Source organism: Fragaria vesca, linkage group LG5, assembly GCF_000184155.1.
Source record: "Fragaria vesca subsp. vesca linkage group LG5, FraVesHawaii_1.0, whole genome shotgun sequence".
Taxonomy (NCBI): Eukaryota; Viridiplantae; Streptophyta; class Magnoliopsida; order Rosales; family Rosaceae; genus Fragaria; species Fragaria vesca.
Window position 1 is genome coordinate 19,543,382 of NC_020495.1, and position 25,210 is coordinate 19,568,591.

The window sequence follows — 25,210 nt, forward strand, 5'->3', positions numbered from 1 at the left end:
CAAATAGAGTAGTGCTAGAGACACCAAATTTTTATACCAAAATCTTATACTAAATGATATGACATGTTCTAACTCATCAGCTTTATTTGGAAGGAATAACTACATGGATTTTCTATACTATTTTTTTATACAAGAATGCATTAAAATCAATATATTCTTTTCTAGTTTTTATCAACAGATTTTAAATCAATCAATCATCGAAAAAAAAGAAGATTTAAAATCAAGAAAAATGAAATATTTGTTTCCAAAAAAAATATATCTAGACCTTTTACAAGGTCATCACCCTATCGATCAAGAGCAGATGAATCAGATCATCATATATCATCCAACTCTATGGACATGTTGTTGGTCTGGTGATTATTTCTTTGTGCGGAGATACCTTCTTTTTATCTTTGTATATAACTTAACAATGACAAAATTTTAATTATAAGTTAACAATGATAAAACGAAATGAATTGCAATATAAGTATAGCAAAATGAGAATCTTATATATTATTCTTAAATTCAATCCTTCAGTTCAGATGTTAGAAGAATAGTTTTGCGAAGAGAGGGGAGTATGAGAAAGAGAAACAAAATTCTGGTAATTTGAGCGGTTTTAATTGGCTCCCATCAAGAACACTGTAGAATTCAAAACGATGCTCAACAACTTAAAAGAAGAAGATAATTTTTTTCTATTAAAGAAGAAATTTAGGTAAATATATTTTTATATTTTTATTCATTCTTCTTTAGGTACAAATATATTCTTATCTTTTTATTCATTTTTCTTTAGGTACAAATACTATGATATCCATATCATCATCTGATTAGTAGGAAAATTGATGATATGACAAGTGCCACATCATTTGGTATTAATATTTTAGATAACTTTTTGGTGTCTCAAGCATTTTCCCCTTAAATAACCTCACTACATAATTTATAAGAGAAAAATGAACCATTATCCCTTAATTACAATTTCATTCCTTCATTTAAGATCATAAATCTCTTAAAAATCAATTAAAACAAGGTATTAAGTTTTAAAAAATTATTTTTATCAAGAAGAAAATGTTCTTACATAAAAAATAAATAAATAAATTGTTCTTACATGAATTAATTTTTCTTTTTCTATTTTACTTATGCTAAACGACGAGAAATTTTGAAGAATGGCCTCTTTTAGGTAGTCAAAATGATTGTTAACCATGTTTTCTCAAAATAATGAAAATTGACCATCTTGAGGGATGAATAGTCATAACTGTTTTTGTCAAAATTCTAATATCCAATTGCTATACTTATATTTTCGTATCTGTCTAGTACCTGCGGTTAATTTATGTCACCTCTTCGTCAATTTGATCATGTGCGACGCACGTGAATCGTTAAATGAAGATAGAACAATTGATTTGCCCCTCTATTCGTTTAAAGTTTAGAAACTCTATCTATTTATTGGGCACTTTCTTATATCAACTCCCATCGAATTCAACCTCAATCAATTCCACTTGAAGCTTCATTTGTCTGTCACCCCTCTATTCTCACTTGAACGAGTTATGCACACAGAGAACGGGTATAAAAATGGTCAACGTTAACGATGCGTCACATATGGTCAATATTAACGATGACGTGACGGAAATCGATGAAGGCTCCCATCTATGCCACTCCACCAATGATTCTTCAAACATTCATCGGGGACAATATAACTGAGGAAGTGAAGTAAGGATACGAAAAAGCTAATTTGTTGCATTTTTTATTTGTATAGCAATTTCTCATTTCGTATATATATGTGGTGTTGCAGTATAATGAGATTTCTATTTTACCATACATGCTACCGTGTTATGATTTGTGGTTCTTTCCATTTGTTGAAGAACAATTGGTGGGGGAGAATGCATAGAAGGCTCCCATCTATGCCAGTCCACCAACGATTCTTCAAACATTCATCAGGGACGAGCGTAAACATGCAAACAAAATGGAATTTCTGTATTCTTTAACTGAGGAAATGAAGAAAGCATTGGAAAGAGCTAAATTGTTGCATTTTTTATTTGTAGAGCAATTTCTTATTTTGTGTGTGTGTCAGTGTGTGTGTGTATATATATATACGGTCATCTGCTAAGGATGTCCTTATTTATTCTTATAGTGCATATTTTCACTTTAATCTCACTTTTCGATCAAATTTTTATATTTTCACCGTCTAGTCTTTAGATACTAATGTATAGGTCATCTCTGTAAAATTTCAGCCAATTTGGTTATCATTAAGGCACTTAAATTCGATTAAATCAATGGATGAACATAATTCTGTCGAACTTGAACCGTTCATGTTTATAACTAAAAAACGCAATTTTGAGTGCCTTAATGATAACCAATTTAGCTGAAATTTTGTAGAGATGATCTATATAATAGTATCTCAAGACTGGACGGTGGAGATGTGAAAATTCGATCGAAAAGTGAGTCTAAAATGGAAATCCGCACCATAAAAATAAATAAGGACATCCTTAGTAGAGAATGACTGTATATGTGTGTATATATATACAGGCCGAATATGAAGCGGACGTCCGCACGCCCTTAAAGTACGGACGTCGCATGCAGACGTCGCATGCGGACGTCCCTCCGTTCTTCTCCGTCCGGCCTTGACGACGGCTCGCCTCCACCCGAGCGGACGTCTCTGGCGTCCCCGACCATTTTTCCTTCCCGGCGAGATCGATTTGAAGGTCTGAGCAGCAATCTCCGCCCAAAACTTCAACCAAGATCGATCTCGCCGAAAAACTGGAATTCAGCAGATTCGTCGGGAAGGGAAAGTGGTCGGAGACGGCAGGGATGTCCGCTCGGGTGGAGGTGCATCGTCGTCTACGCCGGACAGAGAAAAATGGAGGGACGTCCACATTTTAAGCCCAGTGTGGACGTCTGCTTCATATTGTTTTCGTGTGTGTATATATATATATTTATATATGTGGTTTTGCAACAATGGGATTTCGATTTTACCGTACATACTCGTGTGGGGGGAGAATGCACGGAAGACTCCTATCTATGCCACTCCACCAATAATTCTTAAAACAATCATTGGGGACGAGCGTAAACATGCAAACAAAATGAAATTCTTGTATTCTATAACTATGAAAGTGAAGAAAGGATTAGTAAGAGCTAAATTGCTGCATTTTTTATTCGTATAGCAATTTCTCATTTTATATATAATCGGGGACGCCAGAGGTGTCCGCTCGGGTGGAGGTGCGGCGTCGTCGGAGCCGTCCGGTGAAGAACGAAGGGACGTCCGCACTTTAAAGGCTGTGCGGACGTCCTCTTCAGAACGGCTCCGTGAAGGTGGACAATTTAGGGAACTAATCACACCCTCAAGCCCGAAGGGAAATGGTCCACCCCACTCAAGGAACCACCCCCCATCCCCTTATTTGAATTTGACAGTCGATAAAGTGATTTCTAATGGTTGCTGGAACCTTTCTCTTGTTCAACAGTTTCTTAATCAAGATATTTTACTTACTATTTCCTCTATTCCACTACCTTTACATCCTTATGCTGATCAGTTTGTTTGGGGACTTAGAGCATCTCCAACAGCTTCCCCAGAATTTCTCTAAAATGGGGAAGCAAAAGCTAAAATCTCCAAAAAAATTATGCTTAAAATCCAACAGCTTCTCCATTTTAGAGATTTCAGCATTTAATACAATAATAAAATATACTATATCATTACTAATTATAACAAAAAAATATTATATTTCATCGTAACAATAAAATACCCAATAAAATATTATACTGTTATCTTGAATTCGTTGGAGCACGTGAAAAATTTAATTTTGGAGAAGGAAGGCTTTGCTGCAAATTTAGGGAATGAAGACTTCTCTTTCTTCTCCATCCCCATTTTGGGGAATGGGATGGGGAAGCTGTTGGACCTTAAAACAGCTATATATTCCCTAAAATTGAGAAGTTCAAGAAAATGAGGAAGCTGTTGGAGATGCTCTTACAGGTTTTGGTCAATTTACTATAAATTAAGTCGACCTTTGAGATTCAAAATTCTTATTTGAATGATCATATTTAAGCTGCTAACTTTGATGTCGAAATTATACATTCCTCCTAAAGTCAAGTCGTGTTTTCATCACCCAATATTCCAAGTACTTGTGCCTTTTGGAATACTCATGATGAAACTATTGATCATCTTTTTTGAGAATGATCTTTTGCTTCACAGGTGTGGACTCTTTCAGGCTTACCCGTACCAAATCCTCAAGACAATCAACGAATACTTTCTTGGTTTAAAACTCTGCGAGCTCAACCACACTCAGATGCCCTTAGCTAACTACCGGTTTGTCACTCCATTTGGTCTACTCGGAATGCTGTCATTTTTCAGAATCAAGTTGGAAGTCTGGGTCAAACTGTGGCCAAAGCTATACATCTAATTCAAGCTTAGCTAATAGGATAAGCATCTTGGTCTACCGACATTTATCAGATGACATATCCACCTCTTTCTTTCAACTCTAAAATTGAATTTTGACGGCTCTGTCTTGCCTTCCCAGCGTGCAGCTGCTGGCGTTGTAGTGTGTGATACCTTTGGTAACCCTATTATATATAGCTTTTTTCAAGAATCTTGGCGTTCTTAATGTACTTTCTGTTGAAGCCCTTGGCTTACGTGAAGGCCTTCACCACCTTCTTTCTGGTACTTCTAAGTTTCTAATTGATGCCTTAAAACATTGCACTGAAGTTCCTTGGTGGACTAAGTTTCTTGTCCAAGATATCAGAAACTCAATTTCTCAGTTTGATTCAATCTCCTTTGTTCATGTGTGGAGAGAAACCAACTTATTGGCTGATGCCTTAGCTAATTTAAGCCGCTCGTTTCCTTCCTTTGCTTTATGGTCGGATCAGTTACCTATCTCGGTGCAGGCTGCATTTCACTTTGATCAAGTCGGAGGCGGGTGTTTCATTTTAGATTTTTCTTTGTATTTTTTTTTTCTTCGACAAAAAAAAAAAAGAAAACGATTTTTTTAATTTTTTTTTTTAACAGAACTAAAAAACGGTTGCACACGCGCGGCATTCAAATATAACCATATCAGCAGTCAGCAGCTAAATAAATAACGAAAAAGTGACAAAACCCCATTCAGCTGTCTTCTCCAAAATCCCCAAATTCTCAAATCCCTAGATTCCCGAATCTACCAATCCAATTCCAATTCCAATTCCAATCCCTCTCCGAATCAAATGAGACGATCCGTGATCTTCCTTCTCCTATTCGCTCCCCTCATCAGCTCTTTCGTCTCCGCCGATGACACCTCCCTCGCCAATCCCGACTCCGGCGGCGCCGCTCTTCAGCTCTTCAGCTCTCTCCTCCCGCCTGCACTGTAAGTCCTCCATTTCACTCGTTTCTCTTGTTCTTGTGGATTTTCCGATTCTGAAATCTGGTGGCAGCAGGAATAATGGGGCGCTTCTAGTCACATTGGACGGGAAGGTGGTTTCGGTGAACCCGAAGACGATGGAGATCGAATGGGCCTTGTCCTCCGGTCCCCGGATTCATTCTTCCTATCGAAACGTTTCGTATTTCGACAACTGCAGGAGTGATGATCACTTTTTCGTTGACATTGGTGAAGACTGGGCGCTGTATCGTCACAGCAACAGCAAGGGGAAAAAGGTTAGCCAGCCAAATCTTTGATAATGTGTTTGAATTTATTTTCCGGAGCGAACTGAGAGTTGATAGAAAGTTAAAAGTGTCTTTATTGATGTGTATTGGTATGCCAGAAACTAGCGTCGAGTATTAGAGAGTATGTGGCGAGTACTCCGGTAGTTTCGGAGGATGGAGGAGTCACGTTGGGGTCGAAGAAGACTACTGTGTTTGCTGTTAATGCGGTGACCGGAGAAGTGATTCGTAGTTTTAGGTTGGGTGTTGATACTGCTTCCGCTAGTTTGGGTGTGGAACGCACTGGTGTTGAGGGCTTGGAAACATCTGGATTGGTGGTGCTTTATCTTGAGAGAACAGATTACATGCTGCAGCATTGTACAGCCGAGGGCAATCTTTTGTGGAAATTGGAAACTGCAGAGTTTGATGCTGATTTTCGATATCCTAAAATTGGAAATGGGCTTGGTCTAGAGAACAGGCTCATTGCTAACTCAACAGTGCCTTATCTGAAGAAGAAGCCCCTTGTCATCCGGGTTCCTTATCCTAGCTCGGTGGAATCTCGTTCTGTAATTGAGGGTCTAACTGGTGGGTATAATGGAGGCAAACCTCTCCCTCTGGAAGGTCCTCAGGACAATCTTCTGGCTCTGCCTTTTGAGAAAGGTCGTGTACCTCCTCACAACATCGAAGGCAAAGAAATGCTTGCTTTGCCGTCTCTTGAACTTGTGGACTCTAGGATCTTGGCTCTACCTGGTAGAGATGTTGGTAAACTGGACGTGAAAAGCTCAATGGTTGAATCTGTTACTAACTTCCCCATACAATCTCTTTTGGTATTATTTCTCACCCTGTTATCCATTCTGGGATACATCTTCCGCTCTCTGACTGGAAAACAACGTAAATTGAAAGTGGTGTCTGAGGATACAAAAGCGCAAGCAGTGGCTCCCAAAAAGAAGAAAGCTCGAAGATTGGGAAATAATAAGAAGAATAACAGTTATGAGAAAGATGCCGGAAATTTTTCGGATGGATATGGTGAATCTAATAGACCCGCACATGAAACAAAATTGCTCTTGTCGTCTTCTGATTTTGTTGATCGTGAGACTGAGGGACGTAGGATTGGCAAGTTACTTGTTTCCAGTAACGAAATTGCTAAGGGGAGTAACGGTACCATTGTTCTTGAGGGAATCTATGATGGTCGTCCCGTAGCTGTTAAACGCCTCGTGCGAACTCACCATGATGTGGCTTTGAAAGAGATTCAGAATCTTATTGCATCTGATCAGCATCCAAATATTGTTCGTTGGTATGGCGTGGAGCATGATCAAGATTTTGTTTATCTATCCTTGGAGCGTTGCTCATGTAGCTTGAATGACTTGATTTATTATTACTCGGAGTCAATTCAAGGCCAAATTATCAACAAGGACGAGGATCCTCACTATTTGGCCGAGTATCGCATTCAATTGCAGGCGATCATGGGAAAGAACAAGAATGTTGAATTGTGGAAGACAAATGGATACCCTTCACCCCAGATGCTAAAACTAATGAGGTTAGTTTGATGTCTCTCAAAATTTCCTTCTGGTTTCAAATCTGTTTTGTTATTATGGGATAAAGATTGTTTTCTTTTGTCCTCTAGTAAGTATCTATAATGAGCAAGCTCTACGCAATCATTACAAGTTTTTTCTGTATTCCCACTGTAACTAGTTTGAGAGGTATCCCTTTGGGATTAGGATTGTTACCACTTCTTCTATATTTTAGAGGAGTTCTGATACTTGAGTTAGGGATTGTGGTAAAAAAGTGTCACTAAATTCCAGCAACTTACATTAGGAGAATCATTCAAATTGAGTCATCTAAATTGATGTTTTTAATTTAATTTCAATGTAAATGGCTTCTTATTGTTGGATTGCACTCTTTAAGCTGCTCTCACTAAAGCTCATATCAAGTGTGTATTCACTAATATGTATTTTTTATTTTACTTTATCTTTATTGGTCTTTTTTATAGTTGAATAAGTTACTTGGGTTTAGGGTTTGACAATATCATTATATTTGCAGTGATCTTGTTTCTGGACTTGCCCATTTGCATGAACTTGGAATTATACATCGGGATCTAAAACCTCAGAATGTTTTGATAATCAAGGGCAGATCGTTACGCGCTAAGCTTTCAGATATGGGTATCAGCAAACGCCTTCAAGGGGACAAGTCTTCCATTACCCAGCATGCTACTGGTAATCATTGGGGACTATTTGAATTGTGATGTTTGTTAATTCTGATTCATACAAGTGCTGGTTCAGTGAGTTGGTTGTTTTCTTTCTATTTGTTTTCTATTGCCGTTTGGTTTTACATGATCACAAGTAGTAAAATGTGTGTGTGTGTGCGCGCGCTTGTGTATTTACTCTGCATATCAATATTTCTTTATTGTTGTTGATTGCAGGTTATGGGAGTTCAGGTTGGCAAGCACCCGAACAACTTCTTCATCAGCGGCAGACTCGTGCAGTAGATTTATTTAGTTTAGGTTGTCTCCTCTTTTTCTGTCTCACTGGGGGTAGACACCCTTATGGGGATAGTATCGAGCGTGATGTGAATATAGTGAACGATCGGAAAGACCTATTCTTGGTAGAGAATATACCAGAAGCAGTGGATCTTTTTACTCATCTATTGAATCCCAACCCTGACATGAGGTAAGGTTCTTTTGGGATAGATATACTATAGTTTTGTGGTTCCATCATTTCTCAATCACCTAGCGCTTCATGCAGACTGTATAGCCCCTCCCTCCCTAAAAACACACACATTTGAGTCATATGTCTGAACACCTATTTTTTTCAAATTGTCACTGCCATTTGTATATGTACTTGATGTCTGGAAGTTGAGTATTTAGTTTGTGATGTTGATGATGTGAATTTGATATATTGCTAGGCCAACAGCCGTGGATGTGTTGCATCATCCCTTTTTCTGGAATTCTGAGACGAGACTTTCATTTCTGCGTGATGCTAGTGATCGAGTTGAATTGGAGGATAGAGAGACTGCATCTCAACTCTTAAGTTCATTAGAAAGTACTGCATCAGTTGCTCTAAATGGAAAGTGGGATGAAAAGATGGAGCCTGCATTCCTCAATAACATTGGTCGCTACAGGCGTTACAAGTTTGACAGCATCCGTGACTTGCTGCGTGTAACAAGGAACAAGTTAAATCACTACAGAGAACTTCCCCAAGAAATCCAGGAATTATTGGGGACAGTTCCTGAGGGCTTCGACAGTTATTTTTCAAGTCGATTTCCGAAATTATTAATCGAGGTGTATAAAGTGTTGTACAAGTACTGCAAAGAGGAGGAATTTTTTCGCAAGTATATAAAAGGTAATCCGGTGTAATCTGTTGCCACCACACTGCATTAGCTTTATATCCATGAATCAAGTTACTTGTGTAATTGGAAATGTATTATACAAACTAGTGTAAAAGTAAATTTATAAGATTTACTAGTCGTAAAATCTATACTTTCATGGTTTCTTCTCTGGTTTTTGGTCATTTACGCACTATCATTTTATCAGATGCACTGATGCAGTATTTTAGATGAACTTTCTAATTTGCCCAGGATGTAAACAAATTTGAACACTACTAAGAGGATGACAGAGTTTCATTAGTAATGATTGAATCTATCTTCTTGGTTTTTTTAAATTTTTTTCTATTTTTCACCGAACAAAGCTAGTGTCGGTGTGGAACCAGTCAAGCTCACACATTTGAAGAGCCTGCAACAAAGATTTACTTTCTGACTATTCCACCATCTCTTTCTGTTACCCTCATCCCTACCACATGAACAATACTATTCACCATCCTCAATTTGAAATGGCTGAGATGACCCTACTTAGTACTCTGGTATCCTTTTACCATTTCCTTCAATCAAGCAAGAGATGTTCGTCCAACAATATACTGGGTCAATCTTGTAATTTGTTAGAATGACCAAATGACAGACCATTTCCACTTAGAAAGTAGAAAGTGCAAAAGTGATGGATATATAGTTGTTCACCCTTTAAGGCTCAAACACAACTTGAACTTGAGCAACCATGGCTACCACCCAGCTACTACTCCTCCTCCTCCCTTTCATTTTGAACCCTTTGTCTAATTTAGCTGTTTCCGGAGTCGGCATTAACTACGGTACTCTCGGAAACAACCTCCCACCACCAAAAAGAGTAGCTCAGCTCCTTCAGTCCACTCTCATAGACAAGGTTAAAATTTATGACACCAACCCTGAAATCCTCCAGGCCTTCTCCAACACCGGGATCGACCTCATTGTCGCCGTGGAGAACTCCCGGGTGGCCAACATCAGCTCAGACGTGTCCTCGGCGGATGAGTGGTTCGCTACTCGTGTCCTGCCCTTCATTCCTGCCACTTCCATTACATCCATTGCTGTAGGAAACGAGTACCTAACTTCAAACAGTGATCACCAAGTGCTTGACCCTGCTGCTCTTGTGCAAGCAATGCAGAACTTGCACTCGGTGCTCATAGCCCGAGCACTCGACCGAAAGATCAAGATCACAACTCCACATAGCATGGCCATTTTAGCCTCCTCATTCCCTCCTTCAGCTTCAACTTTTGCTACAGATCTCGTACCAACTATGACTTCCATAGTTGCATTCTTGGCTGACACTGCTTCCCCTTTTATGATCAATGCTTACCCTTATTTCGCATACAGGTATCATTTGATCCACAATCAGATACTGTGTTTCAGTTCATTTTCCTAAATAATATCACATCATATATGTGTTTGCAAACATTGTTTCTTCTTAACATTATACTTATTACCATGCCTGCAGGGACAACCCGGACATGGTTAACCTACAATATGCATTACTAGGAAACTCAACATCAACCGGTGTGCGTGACCCTAAGGGGTACACATACTCCAACATGTTGGATGCACAAATTGATGCTGTTCGGTCTGCGGTTGATGCACTGGGACTAGGACCTCACCGGACAGTGGAGATTATGGTATCCGAATCCGGGTGGCCATCCAAAGGAGACACGGGTGAAATTGCTGCCACCCCGGAAAATGCCAGGACTTACAACACAAGGCTGATCGAACGTGCCCAGTCCAACAAAGGCACACCTATGAAGCCTAAAGACAAGATTGAGGTGTTTGTGTTTGCCTTGTTTAATGAGAACAAAAAGGAAGGGGGTGCAAGTGAGAGGAACTTTGGGATTTTTAATGGTGATGGGTCGAAGGTGTATGAGGTTGATTTGAGCTGCCAGTTTTGCAGTGGTGATAGTGATGGTGGTGGTAATGGAGGGTTTGGTGAGAAACTGTCCGGTGCGGTTAGGGGACCGTCGGTTTGGTGCATTGCCAAGCCACATGCTGATGAGAAGGTGCTTCAGGCTGTGTTGGATTTTTGCTGTGGTGGTGGTGGTGTGGACTGCAGAGAGATCTATGACAATGGGGATTGCTTTGAGCCTGATAAGCTGCTTGCACATGCATCTTATGCTATGAATGCTTATTACCAGATGCATGGAAGGAACTACTGGAACTGTGACTTCAAGGGCACTGGCTTAGTAACTTTCAGTGATCCAAGTAAGCATACACACCAACTATCTTCCATGCTCTATTTTGAACTCTTACATCTTTACCTTTTTATGTGTTCGTCTATGGTACATTACTGCATTCAGTACAAGACTCCATCGCAAGTTACTAAATGATAAAGAGTACTTTCATGCAATTTAGAATAGCTCGGAACCAAGAACTAGTCTAGCATGAATGTATCGATAAGTTAAGATGCATAACATAACTATATATATCATAACATAACTAACCACCATTTACTTTTCTGTCATCTGTTTGTATCAGCTTATGGGAGATGTCGGTATCCTCAACAGTAGATCAAACAAGGAAGAATGACAAAGAGCCTAAGGTGGTTGACAGCTACCTAGATCTGTTCACTCTTCAATATTGTTATGGAAGTGAGACCTGAGATTTATGTGGCAGAATTAACAATCCAGCCTTTGTTTGTCAGTACTCACTACTCAGTACCCAGTGTAAAAGAAAGAAAAGTGTGAATGTGGTTCTCAAGGACTTTGAACTTTAGGCTGGTTTGTCTCCTAAAAAGGAGAAGCCTTTTTTCTTGGGTGCACATGGTAAAAAGTAACATGTCTCCACAATCAAAGGCTTTCTTGTTTAGAAAAAAAAAAAAAAAAAAAAAAAGTTAACTACCTCTTTTAGGATATGGAATCTTTTCTTCTGTTTCTGCCCTTAATCTCCTTACTGATCTAAGACCATTTCTAGGCTCTAAGGGCCTAATTAGTAGTCACTGTCAATTTCACAGATCAAAGCAATGGGTAATTTAACAGATGAAAGTATAAGATGCACTATCAATTTACTATTAAGCTTATGGCTATCAGGATATGAAATTCATGCAGCATGACTGCAGCTACCTCTTATTTCATGATCACATACAGTTTCAGAGAACCTCACAGAGATGTCTATGAATTCTTGCCACACCTAACGTATTATTCTCACGGTTTCTTATCTTCAATTAGACAGAAGAAGGAACACTGGATCATTGTTCGACATACTGGGCATAAATTTCATACAAATAGAGCAAGATATCAAGTTCAGAAGACAAGGACTTAATATAGAGAACTCAAAATAATACCACAAACACCATGCTAATAGCTAATAATGCTGGGGCAGGCTTGGATTAAATTAAAACTTTAGAATGCTGATATTCCCCGACTGGTTTTACATCCTTTACACACTAAGACTGCCAATTTAGGCACAATCAATTTCAGGGAAATGGGTGTACAACAATTTGTTGTGAGTGTGAATTTCATGAAAGATGACTGACCATGCGAAGAATAAGAAGATAGAAACTGGTCATTTGTATTGATGTTCAAGATCAGTGTACTACGTTTTATCTCTGAGAAGCTCATCTCTACTATGGAATATGACAATCTGTAAGAGATGTGGCACAGCTGCATATTTACGTCTTTTTCTTTTTCTTTTTTCAGGGCCATACTTTCCCAGAACCCAACAGATCCCAAGATATCTTGTCACAGCACAGTTATTCACATTACGAATGGGAAGAAGAAAATGCTCAAGTACATTGGATTTGTTGAGCTTAAACTTCATATGAAGTAGAAGAACACAAATAAATAACTTTAAATAGAAGAAATCACATTTATGTTTGCATGTACATGTAATGATACAATAACCAAGTTAATATTGCTTCTATCATTCGTTACTGTTAGTTTCTTCTTTGTGATTCCACCAATACTCATTATTGGCATGCCACTAAAATAGGATTGGTAATAATTGAATTAGAGTTTAAGATGAACTAATCACTTGCTAAGCATAAGAACTGACCTGTAACACATACAGCAATGTCATAAAAGTACAGTAATACTTCATGACCATGCTTTCCCAGAACCTAACAAATCTTATGAAAACGTGCAGTATAGAAGCTGTGTATGACAGAAATGTGATTTTTCATAGTCGTACTATCACAGAACCTAACAGATATCCCTACAAATGCTTGCCACACCCACGATAATTGTTACTGCTTTTGGTCTTCAATTTCAAAGGGAAGAAAGGAATCAATCATGTCATTCAAAGCTCATATACTATATTTGCGAGCAAATGAATTTCTAGGAGAGGAAAGGTGTTTTCTATTTGGTAAGTTAAAAGAAATCCAAAGTATAAATAGATAATCAATTCTCTTAAAATTGAAATTTCCTCCGGTACTATCGTCCAATTTACTCAATCTCAAAGTTATATCAACTTGGCCTATTACCAAGAAAAATCTATACCATTGCAGATATCCTAATTCTTTTGAACTCTATAACTCTGCACTCACTACTTAACATAACAAAAAACAAAACAAGACGAAAAAAAACGTCTGCAAGGAACTGAACCATTTACCAGTGAACTTTTTGTTTATCTTTTCCTTTTGGTTCTACATCAGAATGTTCAACTTAATAACAGTAAGGAGTGAAACTGGACTCAACGCTTGTCCAAAATATGAGACAACCAAACACCAAATGAATTTCTTCTCCGAATATAAAATAGTTAATTATTGCGGTCAATAGGCAGAGTATATAATATATGCTTTACACTAGCAACTAGATTCCATAAATTCCATGAATCAATATTGTTCAGCACATGTTCTTAGAATCAGTGATTCAGAGTACACTAGTAGCTACTATGGCATAATTAGGTATGGTCAGATACTCATATTATAACTTACCTGTAATGGTACAATTGTGATGATCTACCAATGAGTTAACTGCTGGACTTGATGTCACCCTCGCCCATATCAGTCATTTCTGCTTGTTTCTTCTTGGGAGTCCAACCCAACTTACCATCTTTATCGTTGTCGGATAGTGATCTAATAACTTTCCTTTTTTACTTCCACTATTGGACTGGTCAGCCTTTTTATCAATTATTGATAAAAATCGCCGGAGTCGCCCAGATTGTGAGACACCAGGACTAGTTAAAACACTCTGAGGTGGGTCAGCATGACGTAGCTTGTTCATAATTTGCAAAAAATATACAAGGAGAGCAATGAAGCAAGCAATTCCACATATGAGAAAGAGGCCCCAAAAGCTTCTGAGTTGAAGCTGGTCTGATTCAATTTCAGTGCTCTCAAAACTGCAAGAGCTTTGCATCAACCATTTATCATGGATCCGTTGCAGATCACCATTCTCCGATAATTGTAGAATTGCAGTTGAAATGTCAACAGCTAAAGGAGAATCTCGTGGAAATGCCTATTATGGACAAGAAAACAAAAAAAGTTGATAAGTTTTGAACTACTCATCTACATTAGGCTAACATCGAAAAGATCTAATACACCTGTTTTCAGAATAATAATGCTTTAAGAACAGAGACTTACAAAACCCCAGCCGCTTTTCGTGAACTCTTGACCTACAACCCGAAACTTGCACTGTGTTGAGAGGAATAGCTCAACATAAGGACGTTCATCAACCACCGCAGCAACACCTCCCTTTTTAGGACCAAGCTGAAGTGCCTCAGCATAGGCTAGAGGAGAGCCAAGGGCAATGAGCCTGGACTTGGATATGCCGAGCTCCTCACTCAAATAATGCTCAGCAAAGGAACCCACTTGATACCCGATTGGCTCACCACTGTTTTTCAAACTTTCAATTCCTTTGATAGGAGAAGATAGCTGCTGTACTGTGAGGATTGATGTCAGACTAGCAGTGTAGCTAGAGTTGATTATCAAAACCACAAATAGCCATATAAGTAGCACTACTCGACCAAGGGTGCTCACAGTGTTCTCTCCTGCAGATGGGGCAAAAGGACCAACTCAGTTAAATAAATATGAGGAAAAAGGAACAGCCCTAGTAATACAGAATTATGATACAAAAATCTAAGTCTCACTGTCCAACTTACTATGGGCAAAGAATAGAGTTGAGAGGCTAAACCTGCAAGGTTGAGAAACAAGATTACATATTAGAAGCCAACAATTATTAGGAAGAGGAAGATGTCATCTGTCATCATGTAGACCCAGATTCTGACAGTCTTAGTCTGACAGTCTTAGGGAACCTAAGACTAAAAGAGATAACTAATGACAATAACATCATATTCTTGGGCCCTCTCAACAAGATGGATCATGGAATGGGGAAAAATAGCAAGTCTATTAATTTAGCACCAGGATGTGCTCTAGAATAGAGTCCCAGGTGCAAAAGGAGATCACACAATTCTTACATACATATACTATGAATCATACAGACAAGTAAACAAAAAAAAAACAAAAAAACAGATGAAAAAGGAACTTGATCAAGTGCGCAGGTGTTTCATCTCTAGCAGCTTGAACCATATGTTGACCTTAGCCCTCTTCAACCTTAGAAAAGTTTTTTGCGCACAAATCCATTTCTTTCCAGAATCATTTTAAGGTTAACTATGACAGGCTTCCTCTCTTTTATGTGAATTATGTCTACCTCTGAGGAAACTCAAAGTTGACAACCTATACCATGAAAAACTTTCAAGGAAACATTCTCAAAAATGCTTCAAATACAAAATTATCTTCATTTTTTTATTTCACTATTGTAATCCAAATTATGTTCCATATAGGATATTAGATCACAATCAACAACCAGATCCCATCTCTGCATCTTTCCCAGCAGAAAATATCAATTAGATCTTTTGTAACTGAGATGACGAAAAATTCTCATTTCATCTGATACCTACACTAGCTTGACCCTACTGTCTTCATGGCATATGTGATATAGTATGAAAACAGATTCAGGAACTCAAAAAATGATATATGGACATGAAACTAAGGTTTACCTGAAGGCCAGATTTACCATTCTAAATCACTTTCTTAGTCACTTGGGATTAAGGTCAGGTGTTGATCACATTAGGATTTTAAGGGAAAACTATTGGTAAACAGTTTGTACAAGTTAGTAATGTCCTGATGAGATTTTAACTAAAGAACTTACCACAAGATAGTTATAAGTTGCTTCTTAGGTGGACCCCTGAATTCATCATTCATCCTATGCTCCAAAATCCATACAACTATACCAATAACAAGAAAGGAAGCAGCAGTGACTATCCACATGTGTGCCGTAAATGGTCGAAGGAAGGCCCAAGCACCAGAATTCATTTTTTTAAAGGGGGCCACAACAACAAGTCCAGATGCAGCATATGGCTGTGTAAAATCCACAATCTTCGTTCGATTTGTAACAATGGCAATGTCACCAATAGCAGCATCAAAGACCTGTAAAGTATAAGTGAGAAGATTAGTCAATGAATGCACACACCACACACACATCACACATGTTGACCAATCGTGCTTGCCCTTTTATATTTAAATTGTCAGTCATAGCATATCCTACTCACCCCAGTTGTGATAGATATCACAAGCTCTGTGTAGCTTGGATTTTTCAGACCATCTCCAAAAGGGATAAACTTGCATGGAACAGCATATGGCAACAAGTTTACAGCAGCATTGAATACATCTATGCAGAAACCCTTGAAAGTATCAGTTCCCTGAACTGGCATTACAAATTCCCGGTAACTGACCCGAATAGGCACACCAATTCTCAAGAGTTTCCCATCGTTTGGGAAAACCCAACCACGGGGCTTCGTTAATGTCTCCCCTGGCCAGACAACACTATATAACTGTTGATTTGCACTGGAACGATTAGCTGGCTTTGAATAGAGAGTCTCAGGAGGTACAGTTGATAACCCAGAATAGTTGGACCAGTAACCAATTCGTCGAAACCCAGTTCCAACCACATTAATAATATCATATGCTGGAAGAGCAAGAGCCCTTTCTGAATCAAACTTGATGGGACCTGTCAAACCAACAAGGTTACTTTGCAATATGTTCTTCAACAGGAGTGGTCCATCATCAAAAATGCTCATTGCGTCAAGGTGAAGGCTACCACCTTGTTCTACAGCTTCTATCCTAGAATCATTAGAGAATGAAATAACCCCACCCTGGTTGAAAAAAGCATCAATAGCATGAGCTACCAGCCAAACAGAATCATAAGCATGAAGCCCATAAGTATGCAGTCCCAGAGAACCACCAGTTATCTTGTTCCACTTAGAAAAGAAGGCCCTCTTTCTATCTGAATCTGGTGTATGTAGCCGCAAAACAAGAACTCCTTGCAATGTATCCATAATTTCAGAAGGAAGAGGAAAAGCAGAATCTAAAACAGATGAAAGCCAATCTGTAGCTATCCATACAAAACCATCACCCGTCATTTTAAGATACTGTGCCACAGCAAGAACCATGAAACCTGAATCAGCATTCACATGAAGAACTATAACTCGAGATTCCAATAAGGCAACCTTAATAAGCAGATCCATGATGTCACTCCGATTAGCTGCCGGTCCAGGGGGAATTGCCAACTTGTATGAAATTTTACAGCGTCTCTCAGCAAGTTTATCATCTAAAGCTGATATGCCATTACGGCCGTAATCATCGTCTACAAAAATGGCAATAACATCTCTCCACCCATAATGATCAACAATTTGTGCAACTGCAGTCATTTGATACAAATCACTCTGTGTTGTCCTAATAAAATATGGGAACTGAAGGGATGAGAGAGTTGGGTCTGTGGCTGCAAATGACAATAGTGGTACTTGGAGTTCATTTGCAACATGGGATACAATATGTGCAACTACAGAAGATTGTGGGCCTATAATGGCGACGATATCAGTCTCCATGAATTGCAAAGCTGCAATGCACATGATTAATGTTATATGTAATTATCATTAATGGACTTCCTGAAACATAATCTCGACTATGATACCCAGCAAACAAAGAACCAAAATCAACCCAAAGTGTTAGAAGCAAAAGTAAATTACCTTCAACCATTCCAAGAAACCCACTGCAATTGGTATTCTGCATTTTCACAACAAGTTTGGTCCCATGGAGAATGCTGAAATTGGAGTTCACATCTTTCACCGCTTCCTCAATAGCAATCTTGGCAACTTTACCAATCGTAGAGTCCATCGTGAAAAGAGCTCCAATGTTGACCACAGCTGGTCTTGAAGAAACATTCTTACTAGACCCAAATGAGAACACCCCAAGATAAAGAACCACCAAGGGACAAACCCAAACCAATTCCATCTTAAATGACAACATCCTCACTGCATCCCCAATTGAATCATGAGCACCAAGAACTGCCCATCAAAGCTCTCAGTTTGAGATGAGCACAGTACTGCATCATCTGAAAAACAACAAGACAATCTAAGAATGCTAAACCCAAAACCTTATTCTCGTAAAGTCGAAAATAACAAGGGAAACCAAACACTACACGCTCTGGTTTTTACATAAATATTGGACCCAGAACCTCATATTGCATCAATTCATTGCATTTCTTTCTTGGGTTGTTTCACATGATAGAATGCAATGCCAAACCAGAAGGCATATCTTGTACTGTTTAAAAGTTATGCAATACAAACTAAAGTAACCATCTTTGTGAATTAGAAACCAGAATCAAAATATCTATTTCGAAAAAACAGCTAGAATCGATTCAAAGCATATATCTTTAATAGTCTACTGAAAAGTCTGAGGCTCATTGATGAAGCTAAGCATATATAGTTATGATAGAGTTACGTGATGCAGCAAAAGAATGGAAAGAAAGCAGAGAAAGAATGAGACCCACATGACAAACGCACCTGAAAGAAGAAATAGAAGCAGAGAGGAATCTAGGAATTTCCTTTTTGGGGAGAAAGAGTGGCTACAGCAACAACATGGGAGGTTTGGAAGATATAACACTGATTGGAACATTTTGCACAACATAGATGACATCTGAAAGCAGATATTTCACGTGCGGTAAAGGAATATGAGAATTTCACTTGCTTGCTTTGCTGGGGTTAAAGTTAAACTGTGAGAGATGAGGTTTGCGGTGGGATTCCCCTAAGAATGAAGATGAACTAGTTTGTTTGGTTTCAAAAAACAAGGATCTAGAGCTGCCATTTGTCTTTTTTTTTTTATTTCTAATTCGTTTTTTTCGATTAAGGGATTTCCAATTCATTAAAATTTTGAAAAAGTAGTTTTTATATATTAAACTTGAGCTTCATGCTCGATACAATTTGTTGAGTAGCTGAGTAGCAGAAGTCTTCTCTTCGTATGGTCATAATAAGACCAACTCAATTCCTCTCGGAACTTCTAGAGCTATCTACTCATGGAATTATCCCTAATAGCTATCTTATAGAATACTAATTGGCCGGTAGGCTTCTGTAGTTGATGCTTACTTGTCTCCTTGTCAAAATGACAATTACAAATTTATAATGTGCAACTTGATGTGGTTCATTTGTCCCACCATATCCTCATAGCAACCCATCCTTTTAAGACATTCTCCAATAATGATGAAGGTACTAATCAGAGGTCCCAACTTATTATTAATTCAGTGTGCCCATCTCTTTTTCACTTCCCTTTCAGCAAGGGTATATGGTCTCATGTGCTTTGCAAGCATGGAGTTTTTGTTCCTGACCTCATTTGGTCTCTCTGCTCATATCTTAGGCTTCCACAGTTCCACTACTACTTGGAAAGACATGTCTCTTGCTGTTATTGTCAATGTATGCTATATGGTGTGAACAGAACAATCGAAAATGTAATAATGAGCATCTTCAATTCATTCCAGTTTATTCTGTTCAGCTTGATTGTCGATTTCATCCGATTGTGCCTCTACAGTCTGCAAGCCCCTCATTCACCCCCTAATCTCGCCACTCTCGTCGAATGGAGAATTTCTATGTGATGAGTTGCTAGTTGCCTAGTTCTTTAAGATCTCTACTCTCTAGTATGTAATATTTGAGAGGTTATGTGCTGAACTTCTTTTTGTTTCTCTAAGGAAAGATTTTTTGCCTCTGATTTTTTGAGCTTCATTGCTATGTAGCCAAGTTGCTTTCTATATATTCATTTAATTAAAACAAAAAAACAAAGCAAAAAAGGTTGATTATTAGTTGACATCCATCATCACAGAGAAATTTTGAAAACTAACCAACTTTTGGTCATTAAGATGGTTTTTAACCTTCTTTTTTATTTTAGTTGAAAACTAACCATTTTACAAGATAAAATGACTATTATGTCATCTTATTTAGTTGCAAGGAAAAATTTCATATTCCATGAACAGATTTAATATATTCCATCTGCAAGAGACTTTAGGTTTTTTTTCCAATCCATGGGCATTATTCGTTTAATCCATGTACAAAAGCTCTGGGTATTTTTCTATTTTTTTTGTTTCATCGTCTATCTCATCCCAAGGATTCACTGTTGGAAACTTAGAATTGAGTTTTCTACAAGTCTGAACTTCTTTGTCTCCAATTAATTATGGCAATGATCATAATCAATGTATATATACAAAGCATCTTGGTCTCTTCTATTCCTCTTTTCTGTATTTTTCCGAATTGGGTTGCTGGAGTTCTTGCACATGTAAGTCCCCTGAAAACCCCAAACTTCAAATCCCTAAATCCACAAAACTTCTATTGAAATTGAAACATTGTAAATCTATGTTATTCACGAAATCTGAACACTATGAATATGATACCTAGCTAGATGCTCCTCAATTGGATGTAGAAAAAATAAATCCCATAAATTAAATACTCAAGAAGTTCAGTTGTTGTAGTAGACGAACGATTGAACAAGAATTTCATATTTTCCTTTCCTTTTTTTTGAGAAAAAATATAAAAAGGTATTTAAAATGGTTATTTGATTTAAAAGGGTATTAAAGACTTTTAATACTATCATATGGTTATTTTTTAACTAAATGAAAAAAGAAGGTTAAAAACCATCTTGATGACCAAAATTTAGTTAGTTTTCAAAATTTCTCATCATCACATTGCCTCATCTAGTCAGTGCTTCCTATCTTCCTGCCTTTCTGCGTTACAGTTCTAAACTAATGGGACATAAGAATCTTAAAAGAATATACAAAAATTATAAAAAAATAAATAAATAAATAAAGAGAAACTAAAGGGACAGTGCCTCTCGTGTTTTCTTCTCAGTGCCATTATTCATTCTAAAAAGTACACTCTAATGGCATGGCAAATTCTATTCCAGGTTTTTTATTTAGTCATCAACCTCACACAATTACATCAATTCAACATGTAGGCTTTCAATCATTCTCAAAAAAAAAAAAAAAAACATGTAGGCTTTCAATGTAGCTAGCTAATAGACTTTTGAAACAATCAAATCTAAGTGATAATGGAACACAAATGTGGAAGAAACCAAAACGTACGAACCATGTAACACAACCTTTGGAAGACAAGTGTAGCACCTGTAATTCACCTACGAAATGGAATTCCTCCACCTCCTAGGAATCTTTTTAGTCTGCTCTGCACCACCATCTGTCGGATGGTCTGGTCCAACGTTCTGATTCTCTACCATTGTAGTCTTAGTGAGTTTGCCGAGTTTCTTCCACCCGCTGCTCCAAGCTGATGTATGTTTCTGCTTTGAGGTCATCTTATCGAACTGTCTCTGCAAGTTTTCCATGGAATTTTGGAGATCAAGGTACTTGGCTTTTACGCTCTCCAGTTCAAACTTTACAGTGTTGATGTCCTTTTTTGCTGCTGCCCATCCTTCTTGGAAGGATTGCGGGGTCCCTTCAAGTAGTGTTTTCCGGTTTGGAACCATTGGCTGATAATTAGAGTCTCGTCCAGCTTCATTAAGGGCACTGTTAGCTAATGCATTGCTTATTTTGACTTGCTCAGAGAAAAGAACTTGCACCACCACTCTTAATGGGAGCCTTTCATTTTGTGCAGCATGCATGCAAGCATCAATGGATAGTTTTTGGCAATCCATCACCCGGCATAGCCTCTTCCTTTCGTGCTCAGAGAGTGTCGGATGGGCCTGTTATGTTGACAAAAGAACACATGAATATATAATCTGAACAGATTATACATCAAACAAGTTACCATTTTCATTTATAATTAAGGTCAAGCTAATCATCAAAGAGCAGGCTCGCTATGCTAAGTTGCTAACTGAAGCTTGCCTAGCAGCAATGGTTCATTAAGAAGAACATAGCAATATAGCATCACTAGCAATCTATATATGGTTCATATAATAAAATCAATATTATTTATCTATGATAAAAGCATGTGTTACAAACAAACATTCATCACATACTTGTTTTTTCTCTGGTATCTGCATTTTCCACGAGAACGATACACTTCTATAGCTATTATGAACATTTTGTATCTAGCTAGCTTTGTATTTTCTTAAAAGATATTCCCAGTGTGCATGCATACATGCTAAAACAGAAATTAACAATCGAGTATTTTTGGGAAATAAGAAGGGATTATAAGTACCTTGAGATAGGAATCGATTGCTCTATAAAGTCCATCATCACAGGTCCTTGCAGATTCAGGCAAAGCTTCTGCGAGTACCTGGAACTTTGTTAGGGAAAGGCTTCTATCTCTTGACACTTCTGTAAGATAACTATCAACAAGCTTAGCTACCCTCATCTTAGCATTTGGCCCTGTACCCCTTTCATAGTGCTTTTCAATGAAAGATTGGTGGCTTGGACTTGACATTTCAGTCTGTTCTTGAACAAGAAAGTGCTCCAGAAGCCTCTGGACAAGATCCACATCATACATAGTTTCACTTTTGTTGTAAGATGGAATGAGAAGATCTGCCAATGTAGCCTGTTCAAATTGCATTCCCACCCGTTTCTCCAACTCAGTCACCAATGCAGGTGCTACTTTCAACATGTTTGCCATTCTCAGAAGCCGAAGAAGGAAGCTGCATGAGACACTGTCCCTTTGTGGTGGAATAATGCTGATTAGGCTCTCGATGATCATCCGTTGATCTTTGGCCTGAACAGTTGAAGACTCATTATCTTTTGTTCCCGCCACGATCAGGTGAAGTCCACCCTTCCAACTGCTTCCACTACTATTGCTGCTGTTGCTTCCTTCATCAGGTGTTAACCCGGAGCCATGATCACTTATTATATTAGGGAGCCATTTAGATGCATAGTGCATTATTGCAGCTCCGATAAGTTCAAATCTCATCCCCTTCACTTTGATTGCAGTAATAACCCTGACATAATGATCAATCCGAAGAATTGAAGCGTCTTCAAACCACCAATCAGGAGGAACTTGCAGCTGGTTTCTACTTGGACTTGAGTCCTTCATGTCACTCCAATTTGGGCTTGAAACTTTTGTAGCTACCTTACTACCAGTGTATGGCCATCGTATGCCTTTTGGATTAGCACAAGCTTTCCAAGCAATGGACTCACTGCATCTCCGAACAATTTGAAGGTTTTCAGCCCATGGAGAGAGCTTCTCACAACTTTTCAACACCACTATGGAGTCTCTCCACGAGGATAAAACCACATAGCTGAGAAAAGCTTCAGTTTTGAAAATAAGGTTGCCTTCTTCCAAGTCCTCTGTCATTTCAAGGAACTCTGCAGCACATCTAAGGCCTGAAATGTTGGCTGCTGTCAGATCGACAGAAATGCCATAGCAGAATTTTGCAGCTAGCTCAAAGGCCTCAGGTCCCCCAGGAAGGTCATCCAAAACCATCTTACTTAAGTCCGGGTCTCGTAATTCATACAGTATTCTGTTCATCTTTCCACTTCTTGACAGCAAGGGATACTACTTGAAATAAGGCAACAGAATGAATGAATGGAATCAAAGACATTCTAATCTAATCTTATTAGTAACGCAATAAAATATATAACTATTACACTAAGCTCAGTGTTCAAACATTTTTCCAGAGAATTAGTTACCTTATGCAAGTGAAAATTGACTTCTCCAACTTTAACCAACAGGTCACTTGGGATATCAGTTGCAACATACCTATTACATTCAAAACAAACAAAGCCAACAATTCCATTATTATGTTGCATGCACAAAGATTAGCTAAAGCCTTAAGAAATTGAAATCCCACTTTCTTAGCTGTCCCAACAACAATAAATAGGAAACCTAGCCTTCTAGTCTAACACCAAAACTATGGGGTCTAGAAATCAAGGTAGACAGACATGTAAGGGAGTTTGATCATCGATACAGTTTCTTTCTCAAAATTCTATCTAGTTTTGGCAAACTCAATAAGATAGTGTCTGTAATCCCACTTTAGTCACTTAGCTACTACATCAATATACAATTAGTTCTAATAAAAACAATTTAAAAATATATGCAAATAGACAACTGTATCTACTTTGTTCATATATACATACCATGAATTCCCTTTTAGCTCAAACCCATCATTCTTGACACTCTGCTTGCTTAAACTAAAATCTCCATTGCCATAGTCTCTGCCTCCTCCAACTGACTCACTCTCTGATTCCCACATGATTCTGAAGAAATTCCCAGGGGAAATTTGAGCTGAAATTTCTGAGGCAAGTGGCTACAAATAAGAGCAGGCAGAGAAATAAATGAGCAGAGAAGGTTTGGCAGTGAATACTAACTGAGATAACATATATGGGGAATGAAAAGGAAGTCTCACTCACATGGGTTGCTTGGAAATGTCGGCTTGGTTTGGACGAGTGTGCTTACAGTTACAGCTGTGTAGTAATGGGCACTGTAGTTGGTACACTGTTTGTTTTCGGATCACTGTTTGAAGGAATGATCTATATATGGTGCTCCCTTCCAGCACTAATACTCATTTGCCTTCCACGTGAGTCTTGCAAAGGGGCAGAAATGATTGGATGCAAGCGGCAAAAATGATCGGATGCAGGTAGATAAATGGGAAAACAAGCAAATTTATCTTAAATTTTTCACTTTTTTGGATTTTGAAAAAAAAATTAAAAAAATTGTTGAAGAAAAAACACATTTATGTGTGTCTTTGTTAAAATTGTAACCGACGAGAGTAAATTATGTAATTAGTAATCAATTAGTGTAATTGCTCAATCAGTTATCAATCAAATTTTATTGTTATTATGTACATTATATTTACCTTTGTACGTTTTATTTTTACAAAAATAACATATTTAACGATATTTAACAGCTACGATTATTTATAAAAGCATCTTTATTATCAAAAAAAGTAAATATAAACATAGATAAATTTACCAACAATTTTCTTAGAGGTTGTTTCCACTTCATGGAAATAGAAAAACCATGCTTCTACAAATTGATGCAAAGTATGAAGAACTTGCATCATCCATCGGTTGTAGCTAACCACTAGGTTTGTGCGATATAACTTGTACCAAGGTGTAAGGTTAAGCACGACCCAAGACCGACCCCAATTTCATTAAGACTGGGATCAGA

The 25,210-nt window shown here is 38.1% G+C and overlaps 3 protein-coding genes and 1 pseudogene across 4 annotated transcripts; 2 read left to right on the forward strand and 2 right to left on the reverse strand.

The window, feature by feature from the left end:
• Positions 1-5,056: 5,056 nt before the first annotated feature.
• LOC101296292 lies at positions 5,057-9,025 on the forward strand. The gene is made up of 6 exons (XM_004300074.1): positions 5,057-5,294; positions 5,365-5,581; positions 5,689-7,103; positions 7,607-7,779; positions 7,986-8,232; positions 8,468-9,025. Exons 1-6 carry the CDS (start codon positions 5,155-5,157, stop codon positions 8,916-8,918), a joined length of 2,643 nt encoding a protein of 880 aa, XP_004300122.1. The 5' UTR covers positions 5,057-5,154; the 3' UTR covers positions 8,919-9,025.
• Positions 9,026-9,608: 583 nt separating this feature from the next.
• On the forward strand, positions 9,609-11,665 carry LOC101306729 (glucan endo-1,3-beta-glucosidase 12-like). The gene is made up of 3 exons (XM_004301579.1): positions 9,609-10,237; positions 10,359-11,110; positions 11,384-11,665. The coding sequence occupies exons 1-3, from the start codon at positions 9,609-9,611 to the stop codon at positions 11,413-11,415; spliced, it is 1,413 nt and encodes a 470-aa protein (XP_004301627.1). The 3' UTR covers positions 11,416-11,665.
• A 1,161-nt stretch (positions 11,666-12,826) lies between these two features.
• On the reverse strand, positions 12,827-18,882 carry LOC101296572 (annotated as a pseudogene). Its single transcript, XR_184722.1, has 7 exons — positions 18,683-18,882; positions 17,867-18,231; positions 16,391-17,736; positions 15,991-16,268; positions 14,942-14,973; positions 14,424-14,830; positions 12,827-14,298 (listed from the first exon to the last, which is right to left on the reverse strand). The product of XR_184722.1 is annotated as a glutamate receptor 3.3-like (transcript).
• A 2,408-nt stretch (positions 18,883-21,290) lies between these two features.
• On the reverse strand, positions 21,291-24,538 carry LOC101307022 (root phototropism protein 3-like). Its single transcript, XM_004301580.1, has 5 exons — positions 24,451-24,538; positions 24,178-24,347; positions 23,731-23,800; positions 22,310-23,596; positions 21,291-21,851 (listed from the first exon to the last, which is right to left on the reverse strand). The coding sequence occupies exons 2-5, from the start codon at positions 24,291-24,293 to the stop codon at positions 21,291-21,293; spliced, it is 2,034 nt and encodes a 677-aa protein (XP_004301628.1). The 5' UTR covers positions 24,294-24,347; positions 24,451-24,538.
• Positions 24,539-25,210: the final 672 nt, after the last annotated feature.

Bases quoted from the DNA above. Each gene is read 5' to 3' on its own strand.
- LOC101307022 (XM_004301580.1), bottom strand. From the start codon at position 24,293: ATGTGGGAATCAGAGAGTGAGTCAGTTGGAGGAGGCAGAGACTATGGC. The intron at 23,597-23,730 runs GTAACTAATTCT...TATTTCAAGTAG, and splicing joins TCAATTTTCACTTGCATAAG to TATCCCTTGCTGTCAAGAAG. The intron at 21,852-22,309 runs GTACTTATAATC...TCAACATAACAG, and splicing joins CAATCGATTCCTATCTCAAG to GCCCATCCGACACTCTCTGA.
- LOC101296292 (XM_004300074.1), top strand. From the start codon at position 5,155: ATGAGACGATCCGTGATCTTCCTTCTCCTATTCGCTCCCCTCATCAGC. The intron at 5,582-5,688 runs GTTAGCCAGCCA...TTGGTATGCCAG, and splicing joins GCAACAGCAAGGGGAAAAAG to AAACTAGCGTCGAGTATTAG. The intron at 7,104-7,606 runs GTTAGTTTGATG...TTATATTTGCAG, and splicing joins CAGATGCTAAAACTAATGAG to TGATCTTGTTTCTGGACTTG.
- LOC101306729 (XM_004301579.1), top strand. From the start codon at position 9,609: ATGGCTACCACCCAGCTACTACTCCTCCTCCTCCCTTTCATTTTGAAC. The intron at 10,238-10,358 runs GTATCATTTGAT...CCATGCCTGCAG, and splicing joins TACCCTTATTTCGCATACAG to GGACAACCCGGACATGGTTA. The intron at 11,111-11,383 runs GTAAGCATACAC...TGTTTGTATCAG, and splicing joins AGTAACTTTCAGTGATCCAA to CTTATGGGAGATGTCGGTAT.